Source organism: Phocoena sinus, chromosome 4 (assembly GCF_008692025.1).
Source record: "Phocoena sinus isolate mPhoSin1 chromosome 4, mPhoSin1.pri, whole genome shotgun sequence".
NCBI classification, from domain to species: Eukaryota; Metazoa; Chordata; class Mammalia; order Artiodactyla; family Phocoenidae; genus Phocoena; species Phocoena sinus.
This window is the reverse complement of record NC_045766.1, coordinates 78,192,705-78,209,465: the sequence shown is the minus strand read 5'-3', so window position 1 is coordinate 78,209,465 and position 16,761 is coordinate 78,192,705. Positions and strand designations below refer to the sequence as shown.

At 42.0% G+C, this 16,761-nt stretch overlaps 1 protein-coding gene across 1 annotated transcript in view; it reads right to left on the bottom strand.

Annotated features, from left to right (window-relative positions):
- HGD (homogentisate 1,2-dioxygenase) overlaps positions 1 to 14,939 on the bottom strand; it is a 45,400-nt gene extending 30,461 nt beyond the window's left edge. The window contains exons 1-4 of the mRNA XM_032630601.1: positions 14,714 to 14,939; positions 8,882 to 8,953; positions 7,960 to 8,048; positions 3,944 to 4,049 (exon numbers count right to left, since the gene is read on the bottom strand). Of these exons, the coding sequence (XP_032486492.1) occupies positions 3,944 to 4,049; positions 7,960 to 8,048; positions 8,882 to 8,953; positions 14,714 to 14,728 (282 nt within the window). The 5' untranslated portion in view covers positions 14,729 to 14,939. The remainder of the gene's footprint in view (positions 1 to 3,943; positions 4,050 to 7,959; positions 8,049 to 8,881; positions 8,954 to 14,713) is intronic.
- Between the last annotated feature and the right edge of the window lie 1,822 nt (positions 14,940 to 16,761).

The window sequence follows — 16,761 nt, the reverse complement described above, 5'->3', positions numbered from 1 at the left end:
ATCCCATAATGCTCCCTTGGAGGTAATATTAAGTAATTCTCATGTTCTCAAATTCCCAGAGATGACTAATGTGGGAGTTGGTGAAGCTGATGAAGCATTGGATTTGGTCTGTGATAGGTGAAAACATACCTACTATACAGGTTTCAGCTGAGAAGAACTGTCAGATATGTATCTAAATATAATTTTCTCAGACTTTTTCTTTGAGTATGGAGTACATATTTGGAAGCGGTTACAAGGAGATGGGAGGGGAAGTAATGAATGCAGATTGCTATGGTTAATTAATGAAGCATAAAATTGGAAAGAGATATTAACTTGTCAAGAAGGTGTAAATGAAAAGACAAAAGGATAGATTTTGCAAGAACAGCCAGGGTGTGTATCAGGACAAGGGAAGCAGGATGGCAGGTGTAGGTTACAGAGTGGGAGGAGGATAAACCTCTACCTTGATGGAGCTGGTGTCTAAAGAGGCATGATCGAGTTCTGGGGCACATCTGTCCCAACATGTGTGAGCACAACATTGAAAATGAGCAGGGTAAATACTGGAGAAGAAATATATTTGGTGGCCACTATGTAAAAAGCATCTGAAAGATTCAAAACAGGAGGAAGGTAACAAGTTCAAGGGAAAATGCAAAGCAAGGAAATGGGGAAGGGGAGAAGGAAACAAATGTGTATCAAGGTTCTGCTAGAAAGCAAGCAGAAACTTCTGATGCAGCTATTTTGTTGCCTCTATATTAACTCAGGCTTTTAAATGCAGTTTCCTCAAACTTCTCTCTCAAAATGTATGTTAACTACTTATGAAATAATGAATTAACATGCACAACTGATGTACTTGACTCTCACATATGGGTGAGATTTCCATTTTCTACTTTGTTAATTTCTATAACATTTAAGTTTTTATAAGTATACATTACTTTTATAATAAGACAAAACCAGAAAAATTCTATCAGAATGAGGTTAGCTTCCATGGATAAGCCACTTGTACCCCCAAATAATCATTGTGAAGTGTTGTATTCATGTTTTAAAAAATGTATTGATAGTAGTCATAGCAATAATAATATTATATAATAAAAGGATATTACTGAGCATATTACATATTACACATCACACTCACATTTTCCTTAAAGGTTAGGTTTAAAACCTCACCTCCCCACCCCAAACAAAATGATATAGGTGTGGCTCCACTGTTGCCAACACAACCACGCACAAATCTATGACGATGTATAAAGAGACTTAGATAACTGTGTGGGTGATATGAGCAGGCAGAGGCATTGGAACTCCCCTCTCCACCCTATACACCACTGGTCGATAGCTACCTTAAGGGCTCCACGACTTGAATTCCCAAACATCTGCCTACAGATTTTGCCTATAATCTCTCTTTTAGTCAATGCTCAATTGTTCTCAAATTTAGTTCAATGGTTCTCAAATTTAGTGTGCATAAGAATTACCACACAAAGTAGCACACACAAAGCCATGTATCCTATACTTTATGGGTGATTCAAGGAATTTTTCAGAGATAATTTTGTTCGTACTTAAATTTTGTCTTACTTGCTGACTTTACAGCCACGCCGTTCCTTTGTATAATATGAGATTTGGCTCTACTTGAGAGAACTGTCAGAAACTTAATTGGGGATTCTCTTTGCCTCCTGAAGAAAAGAATTAGAAAACGTACTGTGGTTCAAATACCTTCTCAACCTTCCAAAGCTAGTATATAATAAATGTTTAATTTTTAGCCTGACCAAGAATCCTATAGAGGTATAGGCAACCATCCTTTATTTTTTCTAATGAAAGATGGAGTCCTATTATTAAGCAGTCAGGTCTATTTATTAATCTAAAACAAACAAGTATGACCATTGTAACTCTAAGAGAGAAATTGGAGAATTTGAGATGTAACCCATTGAGGAGTCAAGCAGATTCTCAAAGAATGAACAGTGACTTTGGATAGAATGATTTATGGCCCTTTGTGAGATGAGTGGGGAAGTAAATGGTTAAATGAGTGTGTCTGCCAGATGGGTTCCTACCCCAGAGTGTGGGACAGAAGGATGTATGGGATTGGATTAGGATCCCAGGTGAGACTCAGACAGGTAAAGATGGGGTCCACAGGTTGGCTGTGCAGACTGTGTCCAGCACAGGACCCTGATCTGCTGAAGGGGAAGGGGGCAGTGTCTCAGCAGGGGACTGTGCCTGCAGGGTTGGGGGTTGGGCTGCCTTTTCCCATAGGCTCAAAGGCAATATATAGGCCAGTGGTAGACCAGGGAGGATGTCTGCTTCATGCACTAAACTTCACACAAGTTTAAGGGTCAGTTATTTAAACAGGATGTCTTGGCTTCAAAATGACTGTGAGATGGGTGATACTGTATGTTGCTAACTCACATATTTTTCCACTCTTAAGCCTTCTCCTCCTGTCCCTGTTGGAGAGGGGTGAGTAGCACTCAAGCAGATACTTGGTTCTCTGAGATTTCCATAATTAGGGAAAAGATGGAGCAGGGCAGGAAAACAAAAGTGACTCTAAATTATTCTGTCTTGTTCTACAAAAAGTCTAAGCATTTGAGGGAAGGGGATTAGCAGGTATATAGACCAAACATCTTGGCAAACCAAGAGGAAACAGAAGACTTCCTTGGGCTGTGGGAAGGAGTTGTGCAAGGGGAGGAGAGTGGAGGGAAGGGGAGGGAGAGAGACTGATCAATTTGTGTGAACTTTGAATACAGAGGGGACCCTTGAGCCAATGTCTTAGCAACTCCCAGAAGGAAGAAATGGTTGTGTGGCATGTCTGGGACAACAGAACTAGAAATATCTTGTAGATGATTCCATGCCCAGGCCTGACACGATAGCAGCAGAACAATGGGCATCTCAACACTACCAAGTGAAAGAGGACCAACCAGCATGGCCCAACCCCCAGTCCTACTTTGGCACTGTTTAGAACAAGATATTCTCAGGGAAGACTGAGACGAAGTTGTTTTCTGCCAATTTGGCAGATGGAGACCTCAGAATTTAAAAAAATATAAAATGAAAAAAAAATTACCTGAATATAAATTCTGAGATTTACATGTACTATCACTGCCCTTAAGTGAATATATCAAAATGGCTGCATCAGAGTCATGGTTCTTGCCTACTGTGTTCCAGGCACTGGGCGAAGCATGGTCACCACCTGTTCTGTCAAGTAAACTTCACAAAACAGCACTGCATGGCAGATGTCATGATTATCCCAGTTTACAGGTGAAACACTGTAGCTCAAAGACACAGTGACAAGTAGAGGGCCAGGGATGAAAATCCAGGTCTGTTTTCCTTCCTGCATTATGCTCTAGTTATCAGTGACATGTACCTAAACTCAGGGACAAAGGGAATACACTGGGGTGCTCAAAAGGTAAAGAAAAAAAAAAAGGAGCTCAGTCCATTATAGCAATGGGTCTGTCTTGTTACTGAAAGTAGAGTACATAAATAATACTGATATGCAGAGGGAAAGCCTGTCACTAGATCAAAAGAAGGAAACTCTTAGGCAAGGAATGGAAGTTCCTAGGTGACACTAGACTTACAGAAACCAGGTCAGACAACAAGCCTCTCTTCTCCATATCAGAGGCGTCTTTTCAGAGGCATAAGTATTGAATGTGTTTTCAATATGCTGTGGTGAGTTTAGATTAAAACAAACCAACCAACCTACGGATGTGTAGATGTATTTTCACCAGCCTATATAATTTCCATTCATTCAACTCACTGGAGCACTCCTAAAGCCATTAGGCTAGAACAACGAAAGCTTATACACACACACACACGTGCACAGGCACGGTCAATCAATTCCAAAATTCCTACCCAAGTTTAAGCAAAAGAACAGATATACTTTAGCATTTATTTTAAAAATCTGTCTAATTCCTCAAAGACCCAGGTTAGACTTAAATGTTTATATTTAAGACTTTGGATACATGCTATTCTCCAATTCACAGGACCAGGTTACCTGGTTAGGGTCAGGATCAACTTCATCCCAGTTGTGAGTGACATGGCCTTGGTCAATGGATTCAAAAGGCTTGTGAGAAACCGAAGGTAGAATCCTATATAGCCAGCTGGGGGGAAACAAGGACACATAAGCCTTAGGGTGATGTTATGAGTGATGCACAGACTGGCTCAGGAAATACCATTAGGAAGACGCTCAAGTCAACAATGATCTGTGGGCTTTAATGTGAGAAGCAATGACACAGCATCATTTCTTAATAGCCACTGCTGCCCATAGCCCTGGCCTCTTCTCACCTTTCCACACGATCCATCACTCTTCAGACTGAGCCTCTAGCCCTTGGTTATTTCCATACTGACAAAAAAAGAATTGCCTTTCCCAATGACAACTATAAAGGAAGGGAAAGTACCTTGAGGGATATCTGTGCAGGCAAATCCACAGAAAAACATTAGCTTATGTACATATTGGATAGTAATCCTTGCTCTGGCTCTGGAAAGTGAGGACAAGGAGTCCTACACAGATTGAGACAATATGGGTGGCTTCTTTGTCATTTTTGAAATATAAATCCATTTTCTTCTTTAAAGTTATAGAAGTAATTCATGCCAGTGACAAAAATAATTCAAGTAATTTAAAAAGTCTCAAAAGGTAGACTTAGATGGCTTTCTCCTCCAGTTTCTTCAGAGCCAATCCTCAGAGGCATCAGAACTTAACAATTTTCTTGTACATTCTCTAAGATATTTCCAATGCATAATAAGAAAAATTGCCAAATTGTACCACTTTATTCTCACAACACTAATGTGTGAGAGTGCCTGATCACCCACATCTTTACAAATAGGGGGTATTATTACTAAGTTTGGCCTTGTAGGTAAAAAATACTATCTCATTTTTATTTTGTATTACCATTATTATGAGTAAGGTTGAGAATCTGTATGTTTATTGGCCCCTTGGAATTTTTCTATAAATTACTTGCCCAAGTCCTTTACCATTTTTCTATTGGGTTGTCTTTTTTTTTTTTTTTTTTTTTTTTTTTTGCAGTACGCGGGCCTCTCACTGTTGCGGTCTCCCCCGTTGCGGAGCACAGGCTCCGGACGCGCAGGCTCAGCGGCCATGGCTCACGGGCCCAGCTGCTCTGCTGCATGTGGGATCTTCCCGGACCGAGGCACGAACCCGTGTCCCCTGCATTGGCAGGCAGACTCTCAACCACTGCGCCACCAGGGAAGCCCTGGGTTGTCTTTTTGATGTAATTTGTAAGATGTTTAGGAAATTAACATATCTAAAATTATAAGAGCATCCATCTTTACTTTCTTATAGTACATTTCTGGCTTTGTTTCAGGAAGAGAAGACTCTGATGAAGGAACCCTGAAGGACACCAGGAGGAGAACCATCCAGAAGTTGAGAGGGACACTGAACATCACTAAGAGGGACCCAAGTCCTTTCAGAGGCTGTTACCTTGACAGGGTACAGCAGGAGGAGGAACACCACTTGGGGCAATGGAAAACCAGACCTGCTTGAACAAGCTCTGGCCCTTTAAGCCCCAGGACAGTCTACTTCAGGGGGTGGAATTGACCTGGCCCTACACTGAGCCATTTGGGAGATTAAAGGGCTAGCTAGATTTGTTCAGTTTTCTTTTGATTCCTCTAGCCCTAGGTGAAGTAATCTCAGACATTGGACTTCAGGCCATGAATTAACTAGGCCTTTCTAAGTTCTATACGGAATTGAGAACATGTGTGTGTATATTTTAGAACTGGCTGTGTAATCCTGGGCAAGTTACAAGACTTTCTTGTTTTTTTTTTTTTTTTTGGTCACCCTGCCTGGCTTGTGAGATCTTAGTTCCCTGACCAGGGACCAAACCCAGGCTCTCAGTAGTGAAAGCTCAGAGTCCTAACCACTGGACCGCCAGGGAATTCCCAAAACTTTCTTGATCTTATGTTCCTCATCCTTATCTCCTAGGATTGTTGTGAGGATTCAGAGTTTATGTACCTAGAATGCCTGGCACACAGTAGGTGCTCAATTACTAGATGTGTGTTGAATTGTCTATCTGTCTACCCCTAATCATCTAGGTTTTTATGATGGTCCAGATTTCCTACATTCTCTGTGCTGGCTCTCACCTTCTCAGGACCTAAGGGATCAGCTAACTAATCAGATAAAAATCAACCCCTGATAGATATACTCTCTGATAGTTTGTGGGTGGGGGGCAGGGAGTTCCTGAACTCTGTGGCTTAAATGAGTAGTGACTAAATGTAGGAAGTTCAGGCTTTCTCATCTATGGATGGGGCTGGTTCCATCTTCCCACTGGGGATTTTGAGCATTTTCACAAAATTCTTGTGGATACCTTTGAAGAGTTCTAAACAGATGGGTGAACCATGCCTAGTGTCCCTTGTTTTTTGGCTGAGTTTATAAAACTCCCCAGGCAGCACTACACTGCCCTGGACAGAGATTTAATTCTGATTCAGGGAATAGTGCCAGCATCTTAATGAAATGCCAACAGCTCCTTTTCAGCCTCCTGGAACAGAGCTCTGCTCCTGCTGGCTGAAGATATTGTTGAATAATGGGGGCAGGCAGCAGAATCCGGAGTCCAGGTGTCCAGTTAGTGAACGGGTCATAAAGTCAAGAACATAGTCATGGAGGCCAGGCTGTCATAAATTAGAATTGACAGGAATTGTCTGTGTGCTTACCTTACCTTGGCTATCTGGGCTTGCAGAGAGAGAGAGATGATTAAATAGTGATAGAATTAATCTTGATTTGACAAGTATGGGAAACTATCTTTTCCCCCTCCATGTACAGATCTATCGAGAGGGAAGCAATATTGATATTGACATGGTAGCATAGCACCTGCCACTCAGTTTTCCGACAGCCTTCTAGGGATACACTGTATTGGAGGGAGACACTCTGCTACTGTGGTACCATGTACCCGGCAATGTGCTAGGCACCTTACATATGTTCTTTCCCTTAATCCTCATCACAACTATGAGATAAGTACTATTATTATCTCTTTTACAAATGAGAAACCAGAAGGCTCTTGGAGGGTACATGACCTGCCCAAGGTCACACAGCTGGAAAGAGAAGGAACCAGGATTTAAACTCAGGAGGCCTGCCTCCAGAGTGGGCACGATTAACCCCTAAGGGAAACAACCTATCATTTGTGTGGTCCATGGTGCTTTTGTTCTCACTATCTCATTTACTTCTCAGGAGGACTCACTGGAGACAAACCCAATCACCTTCCACTAAGCAGTACAAGACTGCCTGCCCTCCTCCCCCTAACTCCAATATAAGCAGCAGCCCTCTACACAGGTGTCCTATTCTGAAATTCCCATAATTAGACACTGCTTGTTTAAGTCACAACACTCAACTGCTTCCCTAAACCACAACAGGTACTGCAACCAACCTGCCCCATAGGAGTTAACCAAGAGACTGAGTTCATTGACCTGGCTTGTAGGATTAGAGCAAACATGGATCATGACATGTTGTGCTAATGAATGTGCTGGTTTCCAGCAAAGACAAATTCCGAGGAGAAAAATCCTTATTAATTCAAACCACCAGGGGCCATAATACATGACCTTTCATCTAACCCAAGCGTGGATTATCCAACGTTTTCATCCAAAGAACATAATACTTCTAGTCAGCTGAGGAAGATATTGCACTGAATCTTCTATAATTTTGAGTTAATCATTATAAAAAAAACTCCCAAGTAAATCAAAATTTGGAACTCAACTGCACAATCCCAGGGGAAGCCCAGACTATGAGGAAGACTTTCTTCTGAGCACAAGCAACAAATTGTAAATGGAACTAGACATGTCTGTTTTCTAGGCTCTGTGCAGCTGCTCTCTCCCCTTCTTCTATCAGTCACTTGATTCTAGCTGGAGATGAGGTTCATCCTCCCCTCACTATGACCCAGAGCACAGCCTGTAAGAAGCAGGATCTTGGGCAACACTGGGAGGCTGTGGCCCAGGTATAGGAGGCAGCACTAAATACTAGTCATAGCTTCCATAGACCGCAGGTCAGAATTAACCTAATCCTTTTACCTTCTTTTATTGCTGCTCCGTGGACAAGTGAAAGCTGATCCTGAGAGCTGCTCAGCATACAGATTGTAAGGGCAAACTTGAGGATTATTCTAAAACAAAGGAGGCAATAAATGACATCACTCCATCAGAAAAGCATTCCACCTTCCCATCAAACAACTCAGTGGGGGAATTCTGTCTTGGATGGCGATGCTCTGAGCCACTCACTGCACATGACTATCTCCAACCCATACGTCCTTCTTGTAATAATGTTTTAGGTGACTTTCCTCCTTGATTAGAAAAGTAGTACATGCTTATTGTAGAAAATGTATAAACTATAACCCATTATCTCACCATCCAGAAATAATCCAATGTTGACATATGAGTATATTTCCTTCCATTCTTATCCTCCAAAATGGGAACGCTATGATATGTGTAGTCCTGTTAATAATTAGCACTTAAAAAAAAGAGGAAACACTATATCATGAGCATTTTTTCATGCCATGAAATATTCTTAAAAATTTTTGACAAAATTTTTGTTTGCCATATTTTTGCTATTTTAACCAACACTAGTATGAACATCTTTGTGCACACAATTTTTTTTTTTTTTAACAAGGAATGATTATTTTCTCATCATTGCCATATCTTATGCTGTTCAAGGGAACTTTAAGGAAGTCCCTTAACCCCGGACCTAGGGGATCTTCTTGAAAGCCTTAAATTTAGTGTTACTTTTTTGGGACTAAGTGCTTTGCCATAGGTAACCATTATCCAACTTTAACTTTGTATTGTCATTGTTCTGCATCCCAATTGTCTTAATGATTTGTGAAACTCCTAGACAGTTCACAGGCTAATTTTCAAGATGGTGGGTAGAAGCACTTGGCCTGAAAGCTGGTCATTCATTCCTATAATTCAGAGTTCTCCAAAATGATATTCTATTCACTCATACCTGTCCTTCTGGCAGGGCACCTGGGCAGCGAGGATCCTCTGAGGCACACTCATTACCGAATCCAGAAATGTACTGCATGTGACAAAGACACAAAGGCCACCATTAATGGGATTTAAAGAGTATTTTGCTATTTTGACTGTCTATGAAGGTAAGAATTTCTTTATGACATATGTTTGTGTATCACATTCTATACATAACATCTTTGCTATGTCTTGGCATGTGAACCATTTAGGAAAGATAATTTCTCTGTGTGAATTTTTTTTTTTTTTTTGCTGTACGCGGGCCTCTCACTGTTGTGGCCTCTCCCATTGCGGAGCACAGGCTCCGGACGCGCAGGCTCAGCGGCCATGGCTCACGGGCCCAGCCGCTCCGCGGCATGTGGGATCTTCCCAGACCGGGGCACGAACCTGTGTCCCCTGCATCAGCAGGCGGACTCTCAACCACTGCGCCACCAGGGAAGCCCTCTCTGTGTGAATTTTAAAGACCACCAATTAATTGGGAGAAGAGTGCTGGATATTACATGGACTTTCCATCCTTAGCTGTACTTAGTTGATTTATGGGCTTATTCTTAATTATCCCACTCCAAGGACAGGTTCTTTAATTCTGGACCCATCAGGGAGTTCCTGAGAGGGGAGATGGCTCAGGCATCACCTCAACTCCAGGTTAGTAAGATCTGGCTGGCCTGGCTTGCAACCTCCCTGAGGTTGGAGCTCCACTTCCCCTTCATATGATGAAACAAGTAGCTGTAAAGAGTGTGTGGATCCAATCTGACAGCAAAACCCTTGAGAAAAAGCCCTCCAACCAGCCTCGCTGCAGGCAAAAACCTATATCATCTGGTTCATCTATGGAGCACTTGTAAATATATTTGCATCTATATGGATACAGGAAAACAAGTTTTGAAGATATGCGTGGCTTTCAGGAGAATAGCCAGATCTGTCCTCAGTGGCACAATGGAGTTCATTCTGATTGTCATCAATTTACTTTTCATCCAGAGGAAAAAAAGGGAGTTTCTCAATAAAGTAAAGTGTGCGGAGCCCCTAAAACTTATGTTGACAACACTTAGACACACCTGTGAGTTCTTGTTCACTGTCTGGCTTCTCTGCTAGTTTATAAGCTCCATGAAGGCTGGAACTATGGCATCTTGTTTACCTCTATATGCCTTGTGTCTGGTTTATAGAAGGTACTCAGTAGATATCTACTGTTTGATTTAGTTTTTCCCTTACAGCCTGTTCTATTCTATTCTATTTATTTATTTATTTTTGGCTGGGTTGGGTCTTCATTGCTGTGCATGGGCTTTCTCTAGTTGTGGAGAGCTGGGGCTACCCTTAGTTGTGGTGCGCGGGCTTCTCGTTGCAGTGGCCTCTCGCTGTGGAGCACGGGCTCTAGAGCTCAAGCTCAGTAGCTGTGGCGCACGGGCTTAGTTGCTCCGCGGCATGTGGGATCTTCCCTGACCATGCTGTCCCATGCATTGGTAGGCAGATTCTTAACCACTGCGCCACCAGGGAAGTCCCCCTTAAAGCCTATTCTAACACGAGTGTATGTATCCTGATCTAAGTAGGGTTAGAACCCCCTTTTCTCTAACTTAAACATCAAAAAAAAGGCCATTTTCTTCCCATAGTTGTTCCTCATAAATGTATCAATACTTAATTTTAGCCCACGATAATGAAAGTGCAGCGTCACTCAGTGAGTGAAATGCCACCATCTGAGTACATGTCTTTAAGAGATATAAGAAGGAAGTAAGTGGGTGGAGGATAAACCCTCCAGAATTCTCAGCAGCTTGGAGCAGGATGAGATTGATGTAACACATCTGGATGTGTGAGCAATGATCAGGGCAACAGCTGCCCATATTTGGAAGGAATATCAAATGTAAAATGTTATGACCTAGAAAGCAATGGAAGTGAAATTATTCTTTTTTGCCTCCAGACACAATATTTTTTTATATTTGAAAATCTATCAGCACTAAAAACAGTGTGTTATATTACACAGAGATTGGTTAACAGCAGCATGCAATTTGGAATGATTTCCTTGGGGAAAGGGCAGAGACCATCCAGCATTCTGACTCTCCACTGAATACAATTTTCTTCTCTCTAATGAACCTCATGCTCACCATCAAGAGGATTGAATCTGAGCTGCTGAGAAATGGTATTGACCCGAAATTATCTTCAGTTCTGTGGAATGGAATTGCAGACCAATCTTGCCTGAAGCCACTGAGTATCTCAGTGGCTTCACTTTGTTCAACTGCAGCATTGTTTCCCTCTGCAAAGGGAGGCAAGAAGGTCTGAGGCTGAGCTTTCTGGCAGGAGTGGGTGGGTTTACTCATTAACCTTCTCCATTCTTTGCAACTGCTGGCCTCAGAACAGAGTCCAGGGTTATTTGTACGTTGGGAACAAAGGAAAAGAGACTTACTATATGTAATTTTAAAGCATATGCTTCAGACTGCTTTAAAAAGTAGAAAAGAAAGTAGAAAGAACAGCTGGTGCTTTGGAAGGGAGCCATCCAGCTCAGAGAGAGGTGTGAGTTCTGAATGGGTTTCTCAATCTTAGCTGAGGTGCATTGGCTGAAGAGGGGGATGAAAACTGCTGAGTCATTCTCAAACCAGTTGGTTTTTCTAATCCCCTGAGAGAAAAATTACAGATGAGTTTGTTAGAGTTTTAAAATATCATGTGCCTTACTGCTGAAGGTATCAGAATCAAGGAAGCAGTATTCTGCAGCTGCTTTCCCGAGGCTTTGAGATCAAGGACAGAATCTGAACTCTGCTTATATCAGCTGTGAAAATCCAAGCTTTCAACTCCAGCTGGTTCAGTGACTATACAAATATACCTTATGCCGAAAAATTAAAAATAAAAACGTCTGACATTAAGCAAGTTTGTATGCTTTCTTCAATCCAGATTTCTGAATAATTTGCTCCCACATAGAAACAATTTTGTTTCCTTCCAAGAGAATTATACACATCCTTTCTAAATGAAAGAACAAATTACTGAGGTCCATGTAACTTCAGTACCATCAGTTCTTTGGCAGCTCCCTAGTGTACAGCTTTCTAATTTTCACCTGGTCCCCAGGATATGATTTATTTGTCAGAGTAGTTTTATGAGGTGCTTTCTCCTGACTCTGATTCTGGGTAACACCCTGATGGGACGAGCAGATACTATACCTCACTTCCTTTTCCTGGGCATGAGGGAAAGAGAGAGAAGTCAGGGTAGAGATGGAACTATAGCTACCTTTTTCTCCTGTGCAAAGAGTCCAGTATTTCTAGTTAACCTTGATGGGAACATAGGATATAGATTGTTAGGGGAACTTGAAGATTATTGCAAGTAGGCTAAACTGCGGTAGGCTGAATAATAATGCCCCAAAGATATCTACGTCTTAATCCCTGGAATTTGTGAGTGTTCCCTTATATAGCAAAAGAGACTTTGCAGATGTGATTAAGTTAAGGATCTTGAGATGGGGAGATGTCCTGGATTCTTTGGGTGCGCCCTAAATGTAATCATAAGTATTCGTAAGAGAGGGAGGTAGAGGAAGATTTGATTATAGAAGAGGAAAAGGTGATGTGATGATGGAAGCAGAGATGAGTGATGCACTTTGAAGATGGTGAAAGGGACCATAAGTCAAGAAATGCAGGCAACTTCTAGAAGCTGGAAATGCAGGGAAATGGATTCTCCCCTTGAGTCTTCAAAAGGAACCAGCCAACACCTTGACTTTAAGCCCAGTGAAACTGATTTCAGACTTCTGACCTCCAGAACTGTAAGAAAATAAATTTGGTCATTTTAAGCCACTAAATTTGTGGTAATTTGTTACAACAGAAACAGGAAATGAATACAATAATTATGTAGACCAGGGGCTCCCATCTCTGGCTAATTAGAATCACCCCCAAAGCTTGTTAAAAACAGACCCACACCTAGTGAATCAAAATATTTGGTGCTGGGGCCCGAAGTCTGCATGTTAAACAGCTCTGTTTTTTAGAAATGAAGAAATCAAGACTTGCAGAAGTGGACTTGTAGAAGACTTAAGAACATTGGGTGGTTCATTTAAAATTTTATTTTACCTTTTGAACTTTCTTCCCCCAGTTGTGCTGCTTTTATGTAAATGTGATTTCATTTGAGGCTTTGTGTTGACATATCCATTAAAAGGAAGAAATAAAAGCAGAGAAATATTTTTTTTAACTTATAATGTGTATTGATTAGAGTGATGCAATCTGGCTTTCTGTGTTTGGATTTGTGATCTGTAGAGCTAACCTTTCCTTGCAGAGATTAGACAGCAGGCTGGGGAAAATGCCTTTGAAATTGAGAACAAAGAGCAGCATGCAATTTACGTTGGTGTGCTGGTGCTGTGCATAATAAGTTGCTCAAAAATTTCAGCAGGATAGGATTTTAGATATAATTTATTTATAAATGGTAAGGATGTTTCCACCCCTGCTGAACTTCCCCACAGCCTTTTCATCAGGAAATGAAGTTTTTATGCACTCCCCCTCTTCTAAGACTTCAACTCCCACCATTGATATGATATTCTCCTAGCTCTACCTCCTCCCCTGAGATCCAGATCCATAACATCTGACCACATCCTGGGTATCTCATCTTGGCTGTCCCTGCAGCAACCCAAATTTAACTCTTGGATCCCAGAACGTGCAGGGCTTTCTGTGTGTGCTGTGCCTTTGCACTTGTTTCCTCTAGCCCCTTTTCAGTTAAGTCAATTTCTACATCTCTCCTAAGACTCAGCTTAGGAACTGCCTCCTTCAAGGAGTTTCTCTTGGCTCCACCTAGTCCAGATTCAGTTCCTTTCCTATGTTAATTCGTGGCATCATGTATTAACATATAATATTTGCCGAATGAAAGAATGAGAATTCTTTCTCAGTCTTTCTAACTCTTGATCAGGCATAAAGAAGCAAACTCTTTTACTTTGGTGTTGAGTGGTTTTAGGACCCCTATTAATTAGGGAGATGTTTGATTTTCAAACTCAGCATCAGTTGAAGGGCATTCAGAAAGTGCTCAAACCCTGGAAAGAAGCCTGGAGTCTGGCACACTTGGCTTGAGTCAAGATTCTGGGCAGTTCTACTCAGGTCCACATGCATGTGTTGGGCACTGATGCCAGCCTGGGGTGGACACTAGGCATAGTTTTAGACATTGGCCTTAAGGCACTCAGTCTAGCAGATGCTACTAAGGCTCCTTTTGGAGCCTGGGCATGGATTCAGACAAACCCAATTTCTAATCCAGTCTCTATCACCTATCAGCAGTGACCTTGGGCAAGTCACTTAATCTCTCTAAACTTTATTTTCCTTAATGGTAAAGTGGCTACCTCCAGATTTACTTTGAAGATTATGAGTTAATTCATTAGTACCACATAACCCACACATATTTTTCAATTGAAGATTAAATAATAAAAAGGAATTATTTCCTAGAGGAAGTGCTAGGGTTTCTACTGGCCAAGCCCTGATTGTGAGCCTCAAAATAACTGAATAGATTAAACATGCCTAATTGGTTGGCTGGAGGCTGTCCAGGAAGCTGCAGCATCAGGAAGGTGTGGGAGAGTAGGGGCTGGCAAACAGACACAGTGAGAAACATGTCTGTCCATGGTGGAGGAGAGCCCTTATGACATCTACAGATTCCCAAGACAATATATGAAAAAAGCTAGGCAAGAGATAGTTAGGCCATCATCTCTTTTCTTTATCATCCCCCAGCCCCAGCCATGCTTACGGACACCACGGCGAAGCCTCTGAACACAATAGCTTGGACGAGGGCCTCTCTAAGTTCTTTCTGACTCTGAAGCTCTGGAATTCTCAGACACTTCCATGAGTTGTGGCTGAAGAAGCCACAGCGAAGTGGCCAGATAGTTTCTTACCTTCAACTCTGCCATTTTCCTTCTGCTGCAGGTGTGGCGATTTCAGGAAACCCAGGCTCAGAGAGGGTATGAAGTCAAAATGCTTCTGTTTCTCCTTCAAATCACTTCTGGATGTTGTTATTCTACTGCTTCACTGTGCTCGCTGGTCAGCTGGTCGCTCAAACTAGCCACAAGCGTTTCCTAACTGCTACACTAGGGAGAAAGTCCAGCATGCTTGTTTCCAAACTGCTTACACAACTGTCTTTGGTTTTGAAACCCGGGCTGTTTCTGAAGAGTTTGCAGAGGCCTGTCTCCTCTTCACCCGAGGTAAATGTTGACCAATGATTTGTTCCAGTTAAAAGAAAGAGGCTTATGACTAAAGGCAGAGAATTTAAAGCTCTCTGCGGAAGGAACTGTGGCAGTTAGGGCCTGCTGTGTGAGGTAGAGGCTTCTCCACTCAGTCCCGACTGAGGCTGGGAAGGAACAAGGTGGAGTGTTCACTCTCTGGAGAGCAGTGAGAAAATGACCCGTGCTGTGACACAGGCGTTTTCACGCAGCTACCTGAAGCAGGGACAGGGTCTAGACAGCTCTCCATACCTGCTCCCAGGGATGAGCTGGGTGAACAGTTCAGAGCCTGAAGCACTTCGCTTAAAGCAAACTGAGATATTTACTATTGCTCCTCTTAATTTCTTAAATGTATTTAGTGTTCTTATAAATTCTTTAAGAATCTTATTTCCTAATGCCTGTACCTCTCTAGAAAGAGACCAAGGGATTACTTTCCAGCCACCTTTTCCATGACTCCCTTGTCCTTCATCTTGGCTACTCTCCTTAGCCATGGTCAGGTATCAGCTTCATGGCTAATGGCATTCAGGAAGGAAGAAACCATATATCGAGAGCTTGCTCATGCCAGATTTTCCCACAGACATTACCTCATTTAATTTCACAAAAACAATCTTTTAAACTAGGCTTTATTATCATAAACTCAGGTGCAGCAGAACAGGCAGGAAGTGTAAATGGGTAAAGTAGGCTAGGTGATTTTTTAAGATATGACTTTTATACACGAAGCTCCAATTTTTAAACATTGGCAACTTAAACAAGTGAATGGATGAATGAATGAATGAATGAAGCCATTGTAATAGATTGCAAAAAATGCCCACAGATTCCTTTCATCCTTGTATGTATGCCCCTTTGCAATGTGACTTTGCTGCTCCTCCCAAAATGAGACGGAGTCTTTTACTTACTTCCTTGAATCTTACTTTGGCTAATAGCAAACACAACACAAGCAGAGGTTTGAAAAATGCTGTGCCTTACGATTTGCCCATTTCTTGCTACTTGAGACCACCATTCAGAGAAGTCAGGCTAGCCTCCTTGAGAATGAGACCAAGAGGTCCAGGCACTCAACAGCCCAGCACTAGCTGCCAGATGTGTGAATGAGGCAATGCGGCTGCCAGATGACTGCAGACACGTACATGATCCCAGGTGAGATCAGCAGGAGAACCACCAGCTAAACCTAGCCCAAACTGCTGACCCACAAAATTGTGAGCAAATAGAATGACATATTTTATGCCATTAAATATTGGGGTGTTTTGTTAAGCGGTGATAGATAACTGATACAATTATGTCAAGAAACATGCATGTAGGTGTGAATGACTATGGGCTGCCAGTTTGACACATTCTGCTTTAGATAAAGGGGTCTAAGCAACCTCCAGAGGTCCCCAGGCTCCAGCGTACTGCAGTAGCAGCAGAATGATTTGCCTGTGTCTGAGGTGTTAGCACAGAAAGGACCAGGCCAAAGGAGCCATGTTGATATAAACAAGTGACAGGTTGGTAGCAAACTGTGTGGATTGATGCCTGCAGACCAGGGAGTTTATAGCACATCTCAGCATATGTCAGCATAGACAACTGACATTGTGGTATTATATAAGCTTCCCTGGAATTTATATGCAAACCTGGGAGAAAGGGGGGTGTAAACCCTAGCTTTACTGAGGCTGTTTTTATTATTCCTGCAGTATGCAGACTCAAAATCAAAAGTGAATTCAAGAAAAATATTTCTTGCATATCTGAGTTTA